This window comes from Bacillus rossius, chromosome 8 (genome assembly GCF_032445375.1).
Source record: "Bacillus rossius redtenbacheri isolate Brsri chromosome 8, Brsri_v3, whole genome shotgun sequence".
NCBI classification, from domain to species: domain Eukaryota; kingdom Metazoa; phylum Arthropoda; class Insecta; order Phasmatodea; family Bacillidae; genus Bacillus; species Bacillus rossius.
The window spans coordinates 39,312,943-39,337,600 of record NC_086336.1 but is presented as its reverse complement, the minus strand read 5'-3'; the positions used below and the strand labels follow the sequence as shown (position 1 = coordinate 39,337,600).

At 36.2% G+C, this 24,658-nt stretch overlaps 1 protein-coding gene across 6 annotated transcripts in view; it reads right to left on the bottom strand.

Moving 5' to 3' along the window:
• Positions 1-24,658, bottom strand: part of LOC134534770 (longitudinals lacking protein-like) — an 82,242-nt gene that overhangs the window by 25,495 nt on the left and 32,089 nt on the right. For 5 of the 6 annotated variants that reach the window (XM_063373323.1, XM_063373320.1, XM_063373322.1 and 2 more), the window contains exon 3: positions 4,694-4,795. The exons of the other annotated variant lie outside the window; for it this stretch is intronic. In XM_063373323.1, the coding sequence (XP_063229393.1) occupies positions 4,694-4,795 (102 nt within the window). The remainder of the gene's footprint in view (positions 1-4,693; positions 4,796-24,658) is intronic. 6 annotated transcript variants of the gene reach the window in all.

The window sequence follows — 24,658 nt, the reverse complement described above, 5'->3', positions numbered from 1 at the left end:
AGCTGTGAACGAGCGTTCTTGGAAAAGAGACCAAATCTTGATAGTTTTGGCCACATAATCACCGCAGTAAAACATACAATTTGTATATCGTATATGTGTAGTGCACCAAATTAATATTTATTATAATTACCTTGGGTTGCACTCGGTTACGTACGGGTTTCTAACTGAAATGTACCAAAAATAGTAATATTTATTCTCTTGCGCTTTGTTGAGGATCGAGTAGTCTTGGATGGGTGTATGGGAAAGGGACAGATAGGCAAAGGGATTGGAAATCTAATGCTAGCCGAGGAAGAGTACACCCTTCCCCACCCCACTCTCCCAGACCGGTCGTAAACATGACACCCCGCTGGGCGATAAGAATTCTGAGAACAGCGTCCTCTTACCCACCCCCCTCCTTTTTCCACGCGTCGCTACATCGTTCAACCGTACTGCTAATGTGCTCTGTTGAGGACAAAGATAACTACGCGTGTCTTTGCCCGCTCGCGAGAAACTCAGGATCTTAGCCTTAACCTTTGAATATATATACTGTATAGAAGTCGCGAGTGGATAGGATTTACTCTACGTTTTTCAGAAGCGTATGATGAGCAGCTTGGGAACTTCACCGCTGCAGTGCGCTGCCGTAACGCCCTGTATCGTCTTAGTTGTTATTTACACGTTAGAGCGCAGCACTGTCGCCCGCTGTCATTCCCCGCACCCCCCATCAATCATTCACTGCAGCTCAAGGTTGTTCAGCGGGAGGGGGAAGGGGTGTTTGAAGAGTTCGACAATTGTCCGCTAGGGACCACCACAAGTCGATGCCCTAGAGATAGTGGCGATTGCGGCGGTGAATTAACCAACTACCTCAAAACCGTATTAGAAATTTTAACCTGGGCTGGCGACTTCTATACTGTATATATATTCAAAGCCTTAACTGACTTTTTCTCACTTCTGCTTGATAATTTGAAAGATGTGTATTTTTCCTGAAGAATGGCCAACTCATTTTTTGCCTTCGGATGTTGTGTTAAGTGTCTGTGCATACCTGTTGTGGAACCATATTCCGTTTTCAGGACAGAAGGGCACAAAGTACATTGCACCTTGTTATTTGGTAATTTCTTAAAGAACTTCCAAATAGGTGCAAAAGACACACCTGGTTCACTTTTGCTACTGCCTGGAATGCCAGGCTCCATCATTCACACACGTGTATAAACTACCCTTTTTTATTAAATAAAATTTACTGGAAATAATTATCTCGTTTACTTTAAAAATACCACTTGTTTTAATTGTTCACTTTCATTCTTACATAATGACCAACTACTAAAACATAAAACCCTCTGATGTTTATGAATGATGTTTATAATGGCATAAACATGTGAAACCAAGATGGCGTCTTTCAGTTTATTAGCGTTTTGAATATTACGCGTTTGGCAACACTGCTTATTGTTGCTCTTGTTAATTTTCAAGACAAATTATAACCTACAAATACGGCAAAGACGTTAACATTAGACTTGCTCATAATAGTTCGCGACCGGGAGCGCTCCTTTTAGTTCGCAGCTTCTTGGCGAACTAGGTCGCTCTTTTAGTTCGTCCGCTCCCATCTCGAATTCAAAGAAGACAAGTCACAGATAGTTTGTTCGCTTTGCTACCGCTACTGCAGGCGATCTTCTTTGTATGTTATAGTAGTTATTTTTTATAATGATCAGTGTTGTGAACGCCTAGATTATTATCCTTTTTTGGGTTATTATTATTTATCAAATGAGTAAATAAAACAATAATTTACATAATTGGGTAAAATGGCGTATGTAACAGTTCTGTTTTTATTCTTCACTTAACATACACTATAATCGAAATTTTTTAATTTATAAAAGGATTTATTTTATAGCTAGTTTAAGAAATATTATTTATGTAATGTGTTTATTTTAGTGAATAAAATACTGTTTTATAAATATACAAACTTTAATTATTTTTTTAAGTTTTAGACGTGCGCATTCAAAAGAGCTAAAGACATCTGATCAGAGAATATAGTATATAGGGTAACATGAACAGTATCTACAGTCGACAATGTCAAATGTTAAGTACATAGTAGTTAAGAATTTTTTTCACATACACACACAAATTTTGAAAATAATAATAAAAAAATGCAAACAATAAATATGAGTGAAGTTAACAAAAAAAGTGCTCCACACTTATTATTTTTGAAATAATTACTTAACACTGCATGTACTGGCATTCTAAGGCAGTCATAAAAACAGCTTGTTTAGTTTATTTTTTTTATTAAATGACAAATAAATAATGTATGAAATATAAAAATAAGTTTATTTAACAATGGTATTATATTAGTCAAAATTTTTACATAAAGTTGTCATCAGCTGTCAAAATTATTTTATGAATATTGAAATCATTTTGTAAACACTGATATAAGTACCTGATGTAATTTATTATGTCTGATGTGTTCTCAGTATACACCACGTTTCCCCACCGCGAAGTTACCCTTGGGTAACCGTGCTTGGACACGAGTATAAAGCTATCATCATCAACAAAACGATCATATATGAAAATGTATCATTGCAGTAAACATTTGCTGCGATCAAGAGTCAATATTTTTGTACAGTCAGTATCCGTTAGACCACTGAAATTTCAGCTATCCGACCCGAGCAGATAACGATAGCCAGCCAAAAAGACCAGCGACAAAGCCGTAATTAATACCCGAAAGGGAGAACGAGTGACGACTTTTGATTAGAGGCAGATCATGTGCACAGAACTAAAAGAAGGAGATCGGAAAAAGAACGAACTAATGAACTGAGGAGCGAGGTATCTGGGAACTAGTTCGCGTAGTTCGTCTGTGGGAGTGCTCTTCCGAACTAGTTCGTTCGCGAACTACACAAGTCTAGTTAACATTCACCAAACTTAAAAATAATATTCAACATTGAGTTCTTTAATTAGTCAGAGATTTATTTTAAACTATGTTTATGAACGAGTGTTGAATTAACGTTAATGTTTATAATATGCAATTTATTTTTTGTGAAGTCTTTGTACTTTGTTCGTTTAATACGTATACGAAGTTGTTACGGGACGTATGTATACATAACTTATTTTTATAATATAAAAATTAGTACAACGAAGGTTTTTACTTTTTAAAAAAACTTGTTTTCCCGAGGTATTATCCCGAAGAGCAAAATTACCGTGTTTTATCACAGAATCGTCGCACGCGCGTAATCGTCGCAACCATATTTTAGGCTGTCAAAATTGGGATAAAAAAACTTCTCGCTTAAATGTCGCATGATGTTTTTGGTCCCGCTAGTAGATGCCGAACGCTTTGTGTATGTATCTTTTCCATATAAAACGATGTATTTTAAAGTAGAAATCTAATATTTATTCGTTCATTACCACTTACTTAATAAATTAACGGAAAAATACGACGTTGTTTGGCGTGTAAATTTTCTTACAAAGACGTTTTTAAAAGTTATTTCCTTTATCTGATCGTCTGCGTCGCAGCGGTGTAGGTATAATCTAAAATTTAATTTCGGTCATTACCACTTATTTATTTTATTAACGGAAATACAAAGTTATCTGACGTGTAAATGTTTTTTTAAAGACGTTTTTAAACGGTATTTCCTTTATCTGATTGTCTGCGTTACCGCGGCGTACCGCTTATAAAAATGTAGCCAGCGCATCATTCATGTTTGGTTATGTTGCTTCCCGTAAAGAGCGCGCGCACGTAGTCGAATATCGATATCTCGCCGATTGGATCCAACGCGCGCGCTCTCTGTCAGGTGCCGAGTTAACTACATTTGATAGCCCGCATTCTTTCGTGGCAAGTGTGTACACTACGACACGTTAGTTCACGCGTTCGCGTTAGAGTTTTGGTTTTTCTATTTAAAGTTGAAGAAAGGTTTTTGTTTAAGGAATTATTAATATAAATTGTTTGGCGTGCTCTTGTATACTCCGCCTTTTTTTAAATAAACGTACTTTCCATGAACGGGATTTGTTTTTATGAATAACTTTACCTAACAAAAAAAAATTTTCCGCACAATGGTCGCACCCCTACTTTTCAAACTTGATTTTAGAATAAAATCTGCGACGATTATGCGAGAAAACACGGTATTTTCCCTAAGTTCAGGAATGGTTTTTTTCCCGACTTTTATCCCGAATTTCGGGATCCCATCCACCCCTAATTTATATATATTTATATTTAGATTAGATTAGATTAGATTAGTTAATAATGTATTACAATATTTATCACTGTACTGAAAGTCGAGTTTTAATGTGTTGTAACGTATTTTCTTAGCTCACCTAAATAAAAATTGGGTGCAGCAATATGAAGAAGAATACCTAGATGTTAACAGACATGTGGTCAATTCAGCTTCCATTCTGTGTGCTGCCTTACAAAGCCAAGGAAGTCTTCATACGAGACACACTCTGCACACATCAGGATGCAGGATGTGGTACACAGCCCATGGAGCTAGAGATGCCACAGAAAATGTTCAAAACAAGAAATAATGGCATTGATTTTCAGTGGACAATAGCACCCTTACCAATGCATCTAGCTCAGTAAGTTTCCTCATGTTATTACTGAAGTCATTTGCCCAGTAAACTAATACAGGGAAAAGTACAGTTTGAATTTGTTCTTGGTCTATTATTTTTTGCCAAAACACACACATAAAAAGATATTCTATAAATATATCAACTTTGCACATTCATGATAGCAAAAACTCACATTTGCAGGAGATCCAAGTGGTGTTTTGATCTTGCTTCTCTGTGAGATTGGCGGAGGTTCAGATGGAGCATATTTTATTGCAGTTTCTTGTTCCTTGGACTCCTGCAAAGGATTACACAATCCAGCAAATTAAAAAAAAATTTAAGAGCACATACCTATAAATAAAATGCAGATGCAGCACCCAAGTCACTGTCTTCCTACCCTCCTTCTTTCTTCCGCCGCAGAGAACTTACCACCTTGCAATGCATTGTCTCTCGCTCGCGCCCCAAGCGAGCGTCGATCTGACAAGTACTTTTAGTGCCGCAGGTTTATTATAAATAACCATTTATGTTTGGCGAGCCCCAGGGATGGTTGTTTTCGAGCCAATGTTAGACCAGAAATTGGAATTTACCCAGAGATAATGTTTTGTCGCTAAGAGACTAGTGAGAGTAGAGTTCAGGCCACAAGACTCACCTAGTCACGTGCTGGGTGGCGGATACTCATGACCGAAGTCCTATGTTGATTCTCAGAATAGAAGTAGCCAGCGACCCATCCATGTACAGGGCAGTACAGTGTTAAGCAAATAAACTGTTTTTCTCAAACTTCAAGAGTGATCATCACAAACTCACAGCCCAATCCAAACCAAAATCCCTTTCACTTCCAAACCTATCACTTTCCTTCCAAGGAAATATTGGTGGTGTCGGATAACAAAGAATGGCCCCCTTACATTTTGTTCCGTTACAATTGGTACAAAATTATATCAAATTATTTAAACAGTACACTTAGTACAAATTAGGGCAAAATACTGAAGGACAAAAAGTACACGTTGGCAGCTACTATTACATCACAGAAGACAGTGCATTTAGTAAGGGATACTAATTTATTTTAATAGAATTTCTGGAGACTGAAGTATGATGCCAGCAAAGAAGTGATAACAAAGTAGTTGAGAACTAGGAAAGAGTGGCATTTACAGCCAAAATTGTGGAAAAGCAAATAAAGAAGCTTGTAGTAGGTGTGGTAACAGTGGGGCTTCTGAAACTAACAAATATATCATGGAGGGACTTGGACAGATTGTGCAAGATGGTGCTACCTAAAAAACCATTAGAATAATTAAAACAAAATTAAAAACAATATGAAGAGTAAAATACTGCTATTCCTTAACAAAACATAATGACAAACGAGAGAGGTACTTCTGTGAAAATGCACTGGAAAAAAAATTCTTCATTAAGTATCACTTATCTACGAAAAATTATACAAAAATTGAAGAGGACATCGCTAGGAAGATGTCTTCTCCAATGCTGGCTGCCTCCCCTCCTCGTCCTCCCCTCCACTCTCACTAGTGCTATAACGTCTCTTTCTTTTATGTTACCCCTCTTCTGCTTGGCGCACGCGCTCTACACCTGCATTACGCATCTTCAGTACGGGAGTTGTCGAGGCATCTGCCTCTTTCATGGTCAGATTTCTTAGCTGTGTTTTTAGCTTGATAAAAGGTCAGCGCGGTGCTGACCTCCGCAACCAGAACCTCAGAATTTGCAAGACCAAGTGTTGTTTAAGTTTTCTTGAGTCGTCATTTGTGTGCGATGTGGACGATGGCTGCACTAAACTAACGTAATTGATACTTCAAGTGCCTTTTTCTATTTTTCTGTTTTGTTTTGATAACTATCATTTAAATTAAAACCTTAATTTTCGAGCACCTTTGCTGTAATGAAATTTTGTGCACTGAAGTCGACAAACAATGATGAGGCCATGCAGGGTGTGGGCGTTTCCCAGGCGTCTGTAAATCTCACTGTGTTTAAATTCTATTTTATTTTTCTTTCACGTAAATTCATTACTGCTTTGTAAAGCATTAGTTAGAATTGTTCACATTTCATGCAGGCTTCTTGTGCCTTTCTGTTGTGCCCATTAAACACACTTGTAACTGGTGTAAAGCTCATTTGCTACACTGTTGCGTGTCAATTTGTTAACATCTTTTTTTAAGTAATTTCATACCCAGAAGATTAGCTGGCACATATATGCCTTTAATGTTTCAGCCCTTTAGTAGTCACATTGTAATTTACGTGCTGCAGTACAATAAATGTTGTTTGAGATCTTTAAACGCATGTGTAGCATCATAATCTAAATATTCCATGATATTGGAACTTATAAGGAGTGTCAAATATTTCATATATGCGTTATGTCCATTAATGTCTATTGCAATTTTACGTAGTTATTTATAGGTATGTGTAACTAGTAATCTGATGTAGACACAAATTTCATTAATTTATTTAAATTCTGTAAATTTATAATTTTGATGTTGACTTATTTGTACTACCAATATTTATATTTGCTGAATGAATTTAATGCAAGTAATTTATTAGTTTTTTGTATTCCCAACTTGTATTTTCGTAATTATTACATTATTTAATTTTGTAACCTTTACTAACAATTTTTTGTGTGCAACTTGCAAGCCCGTGGTGCTAAGAACGTTCTTTAATATCTTACATAATAATGAATAAACATAACCAAATGAAATGAAACTTTCAACTGTTTATCTTTAGATTTATTTTTAAATTCTCTGTTCATTTGTACACAATTCGCTCTGCAAATTTTAAGTAACAGAATTTTATGTTAAAGACACTGTCTCGTCGCACGCCGCAGTTTTGTAGTCTGTTGGGATTCGTGTACAGTAGTCCTGGAATGCTACAAAATTATAAAACATGTAAATTTAATTTAAACTATTTCCCACCTAAGCTAGAGCATGGAGAGATTTTTACCATATTATTTAGTAATTTTCAATAGTGAGTAATTTTATATTTGAGATATAATTCAACTTATTTCAAAGTTGAGGTACCCATATATTCAAGTGTCTTACATTTGTAGTTGTCTAAAACAGAAGTTGCCTTACATTGGAAGCTTTCTTAAATTGGTGGTTGTCATTCATTGAAAGTAATATTAAATCAATTACAGAGGTTGGCATAAGCAAGATCTTCTTATATTTTTAATTCTTTTATAATGAAGTTGTCCTATGATCTACATGCACATGGTCTGTAATTTAAGAAAGTGAACAGATGGTTCAAAAACTCTTTTTTTTTTTCCTTCTTAAGGGTGCATAAAGAAAAGTTATAACTAAAAAAATAATTTGGAATTCAATTATTCATATTCAATGAAGATAATTTCTTATTGTAAATAACTCTTCAGAATTTTTTAATATTAATACCACTACTAAATATTAGTCACACAGCCTTAAATACCTGCCACAATATGCACATTAAATCTTTGAGTTACAGGAGATAATAAGGTTACAACATGAAAAGACTTAAGGCCCCCGCCTACCCGGGCACACATACGGTGCGCAGAGCTTCAGGAAAAACAATGTGATTTCAAAACTACTGAAGATAGCCGAGTGGAGTCTGCTTACGAAAAGCATTTAAGAGTTCACTGAGGGCCGAAAAGTACTTTTGATTTCGGATTAAGTTTTTAAACCGTATTTTTAGGAGAGTTAAAATGGCTAAAACGCATGTTTTCAGAGTAATTTTTAGGCGTAAAACAACCAGTGCAGATTCTTGAAAGCACTTAAGGGACTTGCATTACATCTTTATCTTCATTTCTCCGCAATATGTTACGTTCACCGCTCAAATTTCACAGTTATCCTGTGACGACGAGAAGACTGCGCGCCAGTTCAGAGCCTTGCGCTTAGAGGCGATACCACGCTAGAAATACCATCAAGCGTCACTAACACACATACACCCCTGACGAGGCGGGCCCCTTAAGTGTACTTTGGTCTAACCACAGGTAGCTTCCAGATGGCGCATATGATAGCGAAAGTGAAGCCAAATTCACCGAGCCGTTGCCAACCAATGACCTGACAACTTCTCTTACCAAAATGAAAGTCAATGCTTTCTTATGGACCAAGATTATCATCTACCCAGTAACATTTGTGTTACGTCTCCGGCATTTTAGTGCTAGTCGGAATTATATTTCATTTTCTATTTAAATTTCCCTTTTTTTTTCTTTACTTATTTTTCTGTTAATTATTTAGTAAATATTTATTATGTTCATTATTTATTTTTTTGTTTAGGTTCAGAAGAAATGGGAGGTACTGGCCGTTTATCGCAGACCGAAGGCCGTAATTTGCTGGAAAATGAATATTTCTGATTTACGGTGTTATTATTTCAGTGTACGATGTTAGATGATTATTTTTTAATGTATTTAAGCCTTAATTAATGTATAAACTAGGTACATAAGACTTAATATATGGCCAGAACTTTTTTTTTATATTGCTAAAGAAAGGGCGTGTGGTCGTGACATCAGCGAGAGAGGAGGTGTGACGTGAGACTCTCCAGCTGATGGGCTGGGAGTAGTTCCGCGCGAGCAACGAGACGGAACACGTTGGCAGGCTGCCGCCTCAAATTTACAAAGCTTTGGAATTTTATGTTTAAGCAAATATGGTTTCACAAGTGTTGAAAGTAATAATGAGTGTGTATAATCCACGCGAATGTGTGTGAAACGTAAAACGGGGAAGCTGCACCCTCAAAACTACCTGTCATATGCAGTTCATTGGCATGCTGTTGCGTGTGTGTGTATTAAGGAATGATTTTATAAGAGACACCTTAGGATTATATGACTAAGCTAGTCATAATCAGATTTGGATGCTCTGCAGAAAACAAGTAAGTGGCCACTTACACCTATAATTGGGGAACGGAGATTCTTGCATGGTGCAAAGATGTGTGAAACAGCTATGTAAGTCACGAAGGATTTTGCTTCGATTAATATTTAAAATAAATTTGCCGAGTATAACTTTTATTTCACGGAAGGTTAGTGCAGAGAATATATAACAAAACCTAGCAACGTAGAGTTACACCGTTTAGAGACCCAGTGTACAGTTGCTGACGTCACCTACACATTTGACTTTCAACTTAAGTATGCGGCAAAGACTGCCCGGGCTATGAACTTTTCTTAACAGCCAATATAATGTAGTAATATTAATTTCATATTGCAGTATTTAAGATTATATGTACGATATACGATATTGTCATTATTTTTTTAACGATAAATGTGTTAGCCTCTCTTAGTATAGGTAAGCACGCATGATAATATGTTAGGTTTTTTAAGTTTAATTAGTTTTAAGTAAGTATATTTTTGAGCTACTATTTGGTAAAGGAAAGAAACGAGAAATATGTACCTACCATATTATATATAGTGTGTAAAATCAAACATGTAGCTTTTTGGATAAATTATTTCTATATAGTTTATAATGTATTTATATTTGTATTTATTTTTAGTTTAAATTCATTGCCACGTGAAAGTCAGTATGATTATAATTTGCAGTTTTGCAATTATTGTGCTTTTTTTAAATGCGTAAATAAATGGATGTTAAGGAATATATATTTTTATTTTGGTATTTTGATTAATTCATGCTGCTACTTCAGGACACTATCCTGCTTGGGTTTTACGGTGCATTTTAGTTAACATTATGCATTTACCTGTCCCCTTTAACAAGGGTTGGATTTTACATGAAGTTAGGGCTTCTGATGCAAAGTTTCCGTTATGGTGTGCATTTTGAAAGTGGCCTGAGACCGGGGGCGAGAGTTGTCGCCTTTAGTAGGCCCAGTAGCCAAGGCTAAAGGTGACAACCCCTCTCCTCTTGACTGTACCCCTCCATCTATAACACCTGTACGACTGACCGACATGGAAACACTGAGGATAAGTTAGCTTCGAAGCCCAGCTTCGAATCGAAAATCGTACCGTAATTATCGTACATGGCGAAAATAATGTGTAGGAAGTTAATGCAACAAGAGACTAAGTGAAAATAATTTTTTTTAATAACAATTAAGTATGTAATAAAATAAATAGTGCTTTTTTAAGAACACAATGCGTCGATTAATGCAAAGTAGCAGCTTCTTAGCAACATCATATGGTTTAAATTATTAAGTGTTTCTAACCTGACCATTCATAACCTCAAATTCTGAAAGTTCGTAGTGCTATAAATATTTAAAAAAAACTACGTACGTTATACAGGAGTAGTGCTCCTTAAAGAACACAATACAGCGAGTAATGCAAAGTATCAGCTTCGTGGCAACATCGTCTGGTTTCCATTTTATAGTACTTCGAACTTGACCATTTATAACCATACACATCTCAGAGTTCGAAATGCTAAACGAATGCCAAAAACACTACGTACGTTATACAAGACAAGTGCTCCTTAAAGAACACACTCCTGCGAGTATAGCAAAGTATCAGCTTCGTAGCAACATCATCTGGTATCCATTTTATAGTGTTTCGAACATGACGATTCACTACCTTACACATCTCAGAGAACGAAGTGTTAAAAAAATGTAAAAAACACTACGTACGTAATACAGACCTAGTGCTCCTTAAAGAACACACTCCAGCGAGTAATGCAAAGTATCAGCTTCGTGGCAACATCATCTGGTTTCCATTTTATAGTGTTTAGAACTTGACAATTTATTAACATACTGTACTCATTGTTCGAAGTGTTAAAAAATTCTCAAAAACAAAACGTACGTTATACAGGACTAGTGCTCCTTAAAGAACACACTCCAGGGAGTATTGCAAAGTATCAGCTTCGTAGCAACATCATCTGGTTTCCATTTTATAGTGTTTCTAACATGACGATACATTACCTCACACATCTCAGAGAATGAAATGTAAAAAAAATGTCAAAAACACTACGTACGTTATACAGGACTAGTGCTCCTTAAAGAACACACTTCAGCGAGTATTGCAAAGTATCAGCTTCGTGGCAACATCATTTGGTTTCCATTTTATAGTGTTTCTAACATGACGATTTATTACCTCACACGTATCAGACAAAGAAGTGTAAAAAAAAAATGTCAAAAACACTACGTACGTTATACAGGACTAGTGCTCCTTAAAGAACACACTCCTTCGAGTAATGCAAAGTATCAGCTTCGTGGCAACATCATCTGGTATCCATTTTATAGTGTTTCGAACATGACGATTCATTACCTCACACGTCTCAGAGAAGGAAGTGTAAAAAAAATGTCAAAAACACTACGTACGTTATACAGGACTAGTGCTCCTTAAAGAACACACTCCTGCAAGTAATTCAAAGTATCAGCTTCGTGGCAACATCGTCTGGTTTTCATTTTATAATGTTTCGAACTTACCATTTATAACCATACACATCTCAGAGAACGAAGTGTTAAAAAAATGTCAAAAATACTGCGTACGTTATACAGGACTAGTGCTCCTTAAAGAAAACACTCCTGCGAGTAATACAAAGTATCAGCTTCGTGGCAACATCGTATGGTTTTCATTTTATAATGTTTCGAACTTACCATTTATAACCATACACTTCTCAGATAACGAAGTGTTAAAAAAATGTCAAAAACACTGCGTACGTTATACAGGACTAGTGCTCCTTAAAGAACACACTCCTGTGAGTAATACAAAGTATCAGCTTCGTGGCAACATCGTATGGTTTTCATTTAATAATGTTTCGAACTTACCAGTTCTAACCATACACATCTCAGAGAACGAAGTGTTAAAAAAATGTCAAAAATACTGCGTACGTTATACAGGACTAGTGCTCCTTAAAGAAAACACTCCTGCGAGTAATACAAAGTATCAGCTTCGTGGCAACATCGTCTGCTTTTCATTTTATAATGTTTCGAACTTACCATTTATAACCATACACATCTCAGAGAACGAAGTGTTAAAAAAATGTCAAAAACACTGCGTACGTTATACAGGACTAGTGCTCCTTAAAGAACACACTCCAGCGAGTATTGCAAAGTATCAGCTTCGTGGCAACATCATCTGGTTTCCATTTTATAGTGTTTCTAACATGACGATTCATTACCTCAAACGTCTCAGACAATGAAGTGTAAAAAAAATGTTAAAAACACTACGTACGTTATACAGGACTAGTGCTCCTTAAAGAACACACTCCTGCGAGTAATTCAAAGTATCAGCTTCGTGGCAACATCGTCTAGTTTTCATTTTATAATGTTTCGAACTAACCATTTATAACCATACACATCTCAGAGAACGAAGTGTTAAAAAAATGTCAAAAACACTGCGTACGTTATACAGGACTAGTGCTCCTTAAAGAACACACTCCTTCGAGTAATTCAAAGTATCAACTTCGTGGTAACATCGTCTGGTTTTCATTTTATAGTGTTTCGAACTTACCATTTATAACCATACACATCTCAGAGAACGAAGTGTTAAAAAATTTCAAAAAACTCTGCGTACGGTATACAGGACTAGTGCTCCTTAAAGAACACACTCCTGCGAGTAATTCAAAGTATCAGCTTCGTGGCAACATCATCTGGTATCCATTTTATAGTGTTTCGAACTTACCATATATAACCATACACATCTCAGAGAACGAAGTGTTAAAAAAATGTCAAAAACACTACGTACGTTATACATTTCTAGTGCTCCTTAAAGAACACACTCCTGCGAGTAATTCAAAGTATCAGCTTCGTGGCAACATCGTCTGGTTTCCATTTTATAGTGTTTCTAACATGACGATTTATAACCATACACTACTCATTGTTCGAAGTGTTGAAAAAATGTCAAAAACACTACGTACGTTATACAGGACTAGTGCTCCTTAAAGAACACACTCCAGCGAGTATTGCAAGTATCAGCTTCGTGGCAACATCATTTGGTTTCCATTTTATAGTGTTTCTAACATGACGATTTATTACCTCACACGTCTCAGACAATGAAGTGTAAAAAAAAAATGTCAAAAACACTACGTACGTTATACAGGACTAGTGCTCCTTAAAGAACACACTTATTCGAGTAATGCAAAGTATCAGCTTCGTGGCAACATCATCTGGTATCCATTTTATAGTGTTTCGAACATGACGATTCATTACCTCACACGTCTCAGAGAAGGAAGTGTAAAAAAAATGTCAAAAACACTACGTACGTTATACAGGACTAGTGCTCCTTAAAGAACACACTCCTGCGAGTAATTCAAAGTATCAGCTTCGTGGCAACATCGTCTGGTTTTCATTTTATAGTGTTTCGAACTTACCATTTATAACCATACACATCTCAGAGAACGAAGTGTTAAAAAATGTTAAAACACTGTGTACGTTATACAGGACTAGTGCTCCTTAAAGAGCACACTCCTGCAAGTAATTCAAAGTATCAGCTTTGTGGCAACATCGTCTGGTTTTCATTTTATAATGTTTCGAACTTACCATTTATAACAATACACATCTCAGAGAACGAAGTGTTAAAAAAATGTCAAAAAAACTGCGTACATTATACAGGACTAGTGCTCCTTAAAGAACACACTTTTGCGAGTAATACAAAGTATTAGCTTCGTGGCAACATCGTCTGGTTTTCATTTTATAATGTTTCGAACTTACCATTTATAACCATACACATCTCAGAGAACGAAGTGTTAAAAAAATGTCAAAAACACTGTGTACGTTATACAGGACTAGTGCTCCTTAAAGAACACACTCCTGCGAGTAATTCAAAGTATCAGCTTCGTGGCAACATCGTCTGGTTTTCATTTTATAGTGTTTCGAACTTACCATTTATAACATTACACATCTCAGAGAACGAAGTGTTAAAAAAATGTCAAAAAACACTGCGTACGTTATACAGGACTAGTGCTCCTTAAAGAAAACACTCCTGCGAGTAATACAAGGTATCAGCTTCGTGGCAACATCGTCTGATTTTCATTTTATAATGTTTCGAACTTACCATTTATAACCATACACATCTCAGAGAACGAAGTGTTAAAAAAATGTAAAAACACTGCGTACGTTATACATGACTAGTGCTCCTTAAAGAACACACTCCTGCGAGTAATTCAAAGTATCAGCTTCGTGGCAACATCGTCTGGTTTCCATTTTATAGTGTTTCTAACATGACGATTTATAACCATACACTACTCATTGTTCGAAGTGTTGAAAAAATGTCAAAAACACTACGTACGTTATACAGGACTAGTGCTCCTTAAAGAACACACTCCAGCGAGTATTGCAAAGTATCAGCTTCGTGGCAACATCATTTGGTTTCCATTTTATAGTGTTTCTAACATGACGATTTATTACCTCACACGTCTCAGACAATGAGGTGTAAAAAAAAAATGTCAAAAACACTACGTACGTTATACAGGACTAGTGCTCCTTAAAGAACACACTCCTTCGAGTAATGCAAAGTATCAGCTTCTTGGCAACATCATCTGGTATCCATTTTATAGTGTTTCGAACATGACGATTCATTACCTCACACGTCTCAGAGAAGGAAGTGTAAAAAAAATGTCAAAAACACAACGTACGTTATACAGGACTAGTGCTCCTTAAAGAACACACTCCTGCGAGTAATTCAAAGTATCAGCTTCGTGGCAACATCGTCTGGTTTTCATTTTATAATGTTTCGAACTAACCATTTATAACCATACACATCTCAGAGAACGAAGTGTTAAAAAAATGTCAAAAACACTGCGTAGGTTATACAGGACTAGTGCTCCTTAAAGAACACACTCCTGCGAGTATTTCAAAGTATCAGCTTCGTGGCAACATCGTCTGGTTTTCATTTTATAGTGTTTCGAATTTACCATTTATAACCATACACATCTCAGAGAACGAAGTGTTAAAAAAATGTCAAAAACACTGCGTACATTATATAGGACTAGTGCTCCTTAAAGAACACACTCCTGCGAGTTATTCAAAGTATCAGCTTCGTGGCAACATCGTCTGGTTTCCATTTAATAGTGTTTCGAACATACCATTTATAACCATTCACTACTCATTGTTCGAAGTGTTGAAAAAATGTCAAAAACACTACGTACGTTATACAGGACTAGTGCTCCTTAAAAAACACACTCCTGCGAGTAATACAAAGTATCAGCTTCGTGGCAACATCGTATGGTTTTCATTTAATAATGTTTCGAACTTACCATTTATAACCATACACATCTCAGAGAACGAAGTGTTAAAAAAATGTCAAAAATACTGCGTACGTTATACAGGACTAGTGCTCCTTAAAGAAAACACCCCTGCGAGTAATACAAAGTATCAGCTTCGTGGCAACATCGTCTGGTTTTCATTTTATAATGTTTCGAACTTACCATTTATAACCATACACATCTCAGAGAACGAAGTGTTAAAAAAATGTCAAAAACACTGCGTACGTTATACAGGACTTGTGCTCCTTAAAGAACACACTCCTGCGAGTAATTCAAAGTATCAGCTTCGTGGCAACATCGTCTGGTTTTCATTTTATAATGTTTCGAACTAACCATTTATAACCATACACATCTCAGAGAACGAAGTGTTAAAAAAATGTCAAAAACACTGCGTAGGTTATACAGGACTAGTGCTCCTTAAAGAACACACTCCTGCGAGTATTTCAAAGTATCAGCTTCGTGGCAACATCGTCTGGTTTTCATTTTATAGTGTTTCGAACTTACCATTTATAACCATACACATCTCAGAGAACGAAGTGTTAAAAAAATGTCAAAAACACTGCGTACATTATATAGGACTAGTGCTCCTTAAAGAACACACTCCTGCGAGTTATTCAAAGTATCAGCTTCGTGGCAACATCGTCTGGTTTCCATTTAATAGTGTTTCGAACATACCATTTATAACCATTCACTACTCATTGTTCGAAGTGTTGAAAAAATGTCAAAAACACTACGTACGTTATACAGGACTAGTGCTCCTTAAAAAACACACTCCTGCGAGTAATACAAAGTATCAGCTTCGTGGCAACATCGTATGGTTTTCATTTAATAATGTTTCGAACTTACCATTTATAACCATACACATCTCAGAGAACGAAGTGTTAAAAAAATGTCAAAAATACTGCGTACGTTATACAGGACTAGTGCTCCTTAAAGAAAACACCCCTGCGAGTAATACAAAGTATCAGCTTCGTGGCAACATCGTCTGGTTTTCATTTTATAATGTTTCGAACTTACCATTTATAACCATACACATCTCAGAGAACGAAGTGTTAAAAAAATGTCAAAAACACTGCGTACGTTATACAGGACTAGTGCTCCTTAAAGAACACACTCCTGCGAGTAATTCAAAGTATCAGCTTCGTGGCAACATCGTCTGGTTTTCATTTTATAGTGTTTCGAACTTACCATTTATAACCATACACATCTCAGCGAACGAAGTGTTAAAAAAATGTTAAAACACTGTGTACGATATACAGGACTAGTGCTCCTTAAAAAGCACACTCCTGCGAGTAATTCAAAGTATCAGCTTCGTGGCAACATCGTCTGGTTTTCATTTTATAATGTTTCGAACTAACCATTTATAACCATACACATCTCAGAGAACGAAGTGTTAAAAAAATGTCAAAAACACTGCGTAGGTTATACAGGACTAGTGCTCCTTAAAGAACACACTCCTGCGAGTATTTCAAAGTATCAGCTTCGTGGCAACATCGTCTGGTTTTCATTTTATAGTGTTTCGAATTTACCATTTATAACCATACACATCTCAGAGAACGAAGTGTTAAAAAAATGTCAAAAACACTGCGTACATTATATAGGACTAGTGCTCCTTAAAGAACACACTCCTGCGAGTTATTCAAAGTATCAGCTTCGTGGCAACATCGTCTGGTTTCCATTTAATAGTGTTTCGAACATACCATTTATAACCATTCACTACTCATTGTTCGAAGTGTTGAAAAAATGTCAAAAACACTACGTACGTTATACAGGACTAGTGCTCCTTAAAAAACACACTCCTGCGAGTAATACAAAGTATCAGCTTCGTGGCAACATCGTATGGTTTTCATTTAATAATGTTTCGAACTTACCATTTATAACCATACACATCTCAGAGAACGAAGTGTTAAAAAAATGTCAAAAATACTGCGTACGTTATACAGGACTAGTGCTCCTTAAAGAAAACACCCCTGCGAGTAATACAAAGTATCAGCTTCGTGGCAACATCGTCTGGTTTTCATTTTATAATGTTTCGAACTTACCATTTATAACCATACACATCTCAGAGAACGAAGTGTTAAAAAAATGTCAAAAACACTGCGTACGTTATACAGGACTTGTGCTCCTTAAAGAACACACTCCTGCGAGTAATTCAAAGTATCAGCTTCGTGGCAACATCGTCTGGTTTTCATTTTATAATGTTTCGAACTAACCATTTATAACCATACACATCTCAGAGAACGAAGTGTTAAAAAAATGTCAAAAACACTGCGTAGGTTATACAGGACTAGTGCTCCTTAAAGAACACACTCCTGCGAGTATTTCAAAGTATCAGCTTCGTGGCAACATCGTCTGGTTTTCATTTTATAGTGTTTCGAACTTACCATTTATAACCATACACATCTCAGAGAACGAAGTGTTAAAAAAATGTCAAAAACACTGCGTACATTATATAGGACTAGTGCTCCTTAAAGAACACACTCCTGCGAGTTATTCAAAGTATCAGCTTCGTGGCAACATCGTCTGGTTTCCATTTAATAGTGTTTCGAACATACCATTTATAACCATTCACTACTCATTGTTCGAAGTGTTGAAAAAATGTCAAAAACACTACGTACGTTATACAGGACTAGTGCTCCTTAAAAAACACACTCCTGCGAGTAATACAAAGTATCAGCTTCGTGGCAACATCGTATGGTTTTCATTTAATAATGTTTCGAACTTACCATTTATAACCATACACATCTCAGAGAACGAAGTGTTAAAAAAATGTCAAAAATACTGCGTACGTTATACAGGACTAGTGCTCCTTAAAGAAAACACCCCTGCGAGTAATACAAAGTATCAGCTTCGTGGCAACATCGTCTGGTTTTCATTTTATAATGTTTCGAACTTACCATTTATAACCATACACATCTCAGAGAACGAAGTGTTAAAAAAATGTCAAAAACACTGCGTACGTTATACAGGACTTGTGCTCCTTAAAGAACACACTCCTGCGAGTAATTCAAAGTATCAGCTTCGTGGCAACATCGTCTGGTTTTCATTTTATAGTGTTTCGAACTTACCATTTATAACCATACACATCTCAGAGAACGAAGTGTTAAAAAAATGTCAAAAAACACTGCGTACGTTATACAGGACTAGTGCTCCTTAAAGAACACACTCCTGCGAGTAATGCAAAGTATCAGCTTCGTGGCAACATCATCTGGTATCCATTTTATAGTGTTTCGAACTTACCATATATAACCATACACATCTCAGAGAACGAAGTGTTAAAAAAATGTCAAAAACACTGCGTACGTTATACAGGACTAGTGCTCCTTAAAGAACACACTCCTGCGAGTAATTCAAAGTATCAGCTTCGTGGCAACATCGTCTGGTTTTCATTTTATAGTGTTTCGAACTTACCATTTATAACCATACACATCTCAGCGAACGAAGTGTTAAAAAAATGTTAAAACACTGTGTACGATATACAGGACTAGTGCTCCTTAAAAAGCACACTCCTGCGAGTAATTCAAAGTATCAGCTTCGTGGCAACATCGTCTGGTTTTCATTTTATAATGTTTCGAACTTACCATTTATAACCATACACATCTCAGAGAACGAAGTGTTAAAAAAATGTCAAAAATACTGCGTACGTTATACAGGACTAGTGCTCCTTAAAGAAAACACTCCTGCGAGTAATACAAAGTATCAGCTTCGTGGCAACATCGTATGGTTTTCATTTTATAATGTTTCGAACTTACCATTTATAACCATACACATCTCAGATAACGAAGTGTTAAAAAAATGTCAAAAACACTGCGTACGTTATACAGGACTAGTGCTCCTTAAAGAACACACTCCTGTGAGTAATATAAAGTATCAGCTTCGTGGCAACATCGTATGGTTTTCATTTAATAATGTTTCGAACTTACCAGTTCTAACCATACACATCTCAGAGAACGAAGTGTTAAAAAAATGTCAAAAATACTGCGTACGTTATACAGGACTAGTGCTCCTTAAAGAAAACACTCCTGCGAGTAATACAAAGTATCAGCTTCGTGGCAACATCGTCTGCTTTTCATTTTATAATGTTTCGAACTTACCATTTATAACCATACACATCTCAGAGAACGAAGTGTTAAAAAAATGTCAAAAACACTGCGTACGTTATACAGGACTAGTGCTCCTTAAAGAACACACTCTAGCGAGTATTGCAAAGTATCAGCTTCGTGGCAACATCATCTGGTTTCCATTTTATAGTGTTTCTAACATGACGATTCATTACCTCAAACGTCTCAGACAATGAAGTGTAAAAAAAATGTTAAAAACACTACGTACGTTATACAGGACTAGTGCTCCTTAAAGAACACACTCCTGCGAGTAATTCAAAGTATCAGCTTCGTGGCAACATCGTCTAGTTTTCATTTTATAATGTTTCGAACTAACCATTTATAACCATACACATCTCAGAGAACGAAGTGTTAAAAAAATGTCAAAAACACTGCGTACGTTATACAGGACTAGTGCTCCTTAAAGAACACACTCCTTCGAGTAATTCAAAGTATCAACTTCGTGGTAACATCGTCTGGTTTTCATTTTATAGTGTTTCGAACTTACCATTTATAACCATACACATCTCAGAGAACGAAGTGTTAAAAAATTTCAAAAAACTCTGCGTACGGTATACAGGACTAGTGCTCCTTAAAGAACACACTCCTGCGAGTAATTCAAAGTATCAGCTTCGTGGCAACATCATCTGGTATCCATTTTATAGTGTTTCGAACTTACCATATATAACCATACACATCTCAGAGAACGAAGTGTTAAAAAAATGTCAAAAACACTGCGTACGTTATACATTTCTAGTGCTCCTTAAAGAACACACTCCTGCGAGTAATTCAAAGTATCAGCTTCGTGGCAACATCGTCTGGTTTCCATTTTATAGTGTTTCTAACATGACGATTTATAACCATACACTACTCATTGTTCGAAGTGTTGAAAAAATGTCAAAAACACTACGTACGTTATACAGGACTAGTGCTCCTTAAAGAACACACTCCAGCGAGTATTGCAAAGTATCAGCTTCGTGGCAACATCATTTGGTTTCCATTTTATAGTGTTTCTAACATGACGATTTATTACCTCACACGTCTCAGACAATGAAGTGTAAAAAAAAAATGTCAAAAACACTACGTACGTTATACAGGACTAGTGCTCCTTAAAGAACACACTTATTCGAGTAATGCAAAGTATCAGCTTCGTGGCAACATCATCTGGTATCCATTTTATAGTGTTTCGAACATGACGATTCATTACCTCACACGTCTCAGAGAAGGAAGTGTAAAAAAAATGTCAAAAACACTACGTACGTTATACAGGACTAGTGCTCCTTAAAGAACACACTCCTGCGAGTAATTCAAAGTATCAGCTTCGTGGCAACATCGTCTGGTTTTCATTTTATAGTGTTTCGAACTTACCATTTATAACCATACACATCTCAGAGAACGAAGTGTTAAAAAATGTTAAAACACTGTGTACGTTATACAGGACTAGTGCTCCTTAAAGAGCACACTCCTGCAAGTAATTCAAAGTATCAGCTTTGTGGCAACAGGTTTTCATTTTATAATGTTTCGAACTTACCATTTATAACAATACACATCTCAGAGAACGAAGTGTTAAAAAAATGTCAAAAAACACTGCGTACATTATACAGGACTAGTGCTCCTTAAAGAACACACTTTTGCGAGTAATACAAAGTATTAGCTTCGTGGCAACATCGTCTGGTTTTCATTTTATAATGTTTCGAACTTACCATTTATAACCATACACATCTCAGAGAACGAAGTGTTAAAAAAATGTCAAAAACACTGTGTACGTTATACAGGACTAGTGCTCCTTAAAGAACACACTCCTGCGAGTAATTCAAAGTATCAGCTTCGTGGCAACATCGTCTGGTTTTCATTTTATAGTGTTTCCTACTTACCATTTATAACCATACACATCTCAGAGAACGAAGTGTTAAAAAAATGTCAAAAAACACTGCGTACGTTATACAGGACTAGTGCTCCTTAAAGAAAACACTCCTGCGAGTAATACAAGGTATCAGCTTCGTGGCAACATCGTCTGATTTTCATTTTATAATGTTTCGAACTTACCATTTATAACCATACACATCTCAGAGAACGAAGTGTTAAAAAAATGTCAAAAACACTGCGTACGTTATACATGACTAGTGCTCCTTAAAGAACACACTCCTGCGAGTAATTCAAAGTATCAGCTTCGTGGCAACATCGTCTGGTTTCCATTTTATAGTGTTTCTAACATGACGATTTATAACCATACACTACTCATTGTTCGAAGTGTTGAAAAAATGTCAAAAACACTACGTACGTTATACAGGACTAGTGCTCCTTAAAGAACACACTCCAGCGAGTATTGCAAAGTATCAGATTCGTGGCAACATCATTTGGTTTCCATTTTATAGTGTTTCTAACATGACGATTTATTACCTCACACGTCTCAGACAATGAGGTGTAAAAAAAAATGTCAAAAACACTACGTACGTTATACAGGACTAGTGCTCCTTAAAGAACACACTCCTTCGAGTAATGCAAAGTATCAGCTTCGTGGCAACATCATCTGGTATCCATTTTATAGTGTTTCGAACATGACGATTCATTACCTCACACGTCTCAGAGAAGGAAGTGTAAAAAAAATGTCAAAAACACAACGTACGTTATACAGGACTAGTGCTCCTTAAAGAACACACTCCTGCGAGTAATTCAAAGTATCAGCTTCGTGGCAACATCGTCTGGTTTTCATTTTATAGTGTTTCGAACTTACCATTTATAACCATACACATCTCAGAGAACGAAGTGTTAAAAAATGTTAAAACACTGTGTACGTTATACAGGACTAGTGCTCCTTAAAGAGCACACTCCTGCAAGTAATTCAAAGTATCAGCTTTGTGGCAACATCGTCTGGTTTTCATTTTATAATGTTTCGAACTTACCATTTATAACAATACACATCTCAGAGAACGAAGTGTTAAAAAAATGTCAAAAAACACTGCGTACATTATACAGGACTAGTGCTCCTTAAAGAAAACACTTTTGCGAGTAATACAAAGTATTAGCTTCGTGGCAACATCGTCTGGTTTTCATTTTATAATGTTTCGAACTTACCATTTATAACCATACACATCTCAGAGAACGAAGTGTTAAAAAAATGTCAAAAACACTGTGTACGTTATACAGGACTAGTGCTCCTTAAAGAACACACTCCTGCGAGTAATTCAAAGTATCAGCTTCGTGGCAACATCGTCTGGTTTTCATTTTATAGTGTTTCCTACTTACCATTTATAACCATACACATCTCAGAGAACGAAGTGTTAAAAAAATGTCAAAAAACACTGCGTACGTTATACAGGACTAGTGCTCCTTAAAGAAAACACTCCTGCGAGTAATACAAGGTATCAGCTTCGTGGGAACATCGTCTGATTTTCATTTTATAATGTTTCGAACTTACCATTTATAACCATACACATCTCAGAGAACGAAGTGTTAAAAAAATGTCAAAAACACTGCGCACGTTATACATGACTAGTGCTCCTTAAAAAACACACTCCTGCGAGTAATTCAAAGTATCAGCTTCGTGGCAACATCGTCTGGTTTCCATTTTATAGTGTTTCTAACATGACGATTTATAACCATACACTACTCATTGTTCGAAGTGTTGAAAAAATGTCAAAAACACTACGTACGTTATACAGGACTAGTGCTCCTTAAAGAACACACTCCAGCGAGTATTGCAAAGTATCAGCTTCGTGGCAACATCATTTGGTTTCCATTTTATAGTGTTTCTAACATGACGATTTATTACCTCACACGTCTCAGACAATGAAGTGTAAAAAAAAAATGTCAAAAACACTACGTAAGTTATACAGGACTAGTGCTCCTTAAAGAACACACTCCTTCGAGTAATGCAAAGTATCAGCTTCGTGGCAACATCATCTGGTATCCATTTTATAGTGTTTCGAACATGACGATTCATTACCTCAAACGTCTTCGAGAAGGAAGTGTAAAAAAAATGTCAAAAACACTACGTACGTTATACAGGACTAGTGCTCCTTAAAGAACACACTCCTGCGAGTAATTCAAAGTATCAGCTTCGTGGCAACATCGTCTGGTTTTTATTTTATAATGTTTCGAACTAACCATTTATAACCATACACATTTTAGAGAACGAAGTGTTAAAAAAATGTCAAAAACACTGCGTAGGTTATACAGGACTAGTGCTCCTTAAAGAACACACTCCTGCGAGTATTTCAAAGTATCAGCTTCGTGGCAACATCGTCTGGTTTTCATTTTATAGTGTTTCGAACTTACCATTTATAACCATACACATCTCAGAGAACGAAGTGTTAAAAAAATGTCAAAAACACTGCGTACATTATATAGGACTAGTGCTCCTTAAAGAACACACTACTGCGAGTTATTCAAAGTATCAGCTTCGTGGCAACATCGTCTGGTTTCCATTTAATAGTGTTTCGAACATACCATTTATAACCATTCACTACTCATTGTTCGAAGTGTTGAAAAAATGTCAAAAACACTACGTACGTTATACAGGACTAGTGCTCCTTAAAAAACACACTCCTGCGAGTAATACAAAGTATCAGCTTCGTGGCAACATCGTATTGTTTTCATTTAATAATGTTTCGAACTTACCATTTATAACCATACACATCTCAGAGAACGAAGTGTTAAAAAAATGTCAAAAATACTGCGTACGTTATACAGGACTAGTGCTCCTTAAAGAAAACACTCCTGCGAGTAATACAAAGTATCAGCTTCGTGGCAACATCGTCTGGTTTTCATTTTATAATGTTTCGAACTTACCATTTATAACCATACACATCTCAGAGAACGAAGTGTTAAAAAAATGTCAAAAACACTGCGTACGTTATACAGGACTTGTGCTCCTTAAAGAACACACTCCTGCGAGTAATTCAAAGTATCAGCTTCGTGGCAACATCGTCTGGTTTTCATTTTATAGTGTTTCGAACTTACCATTTATAACCATAC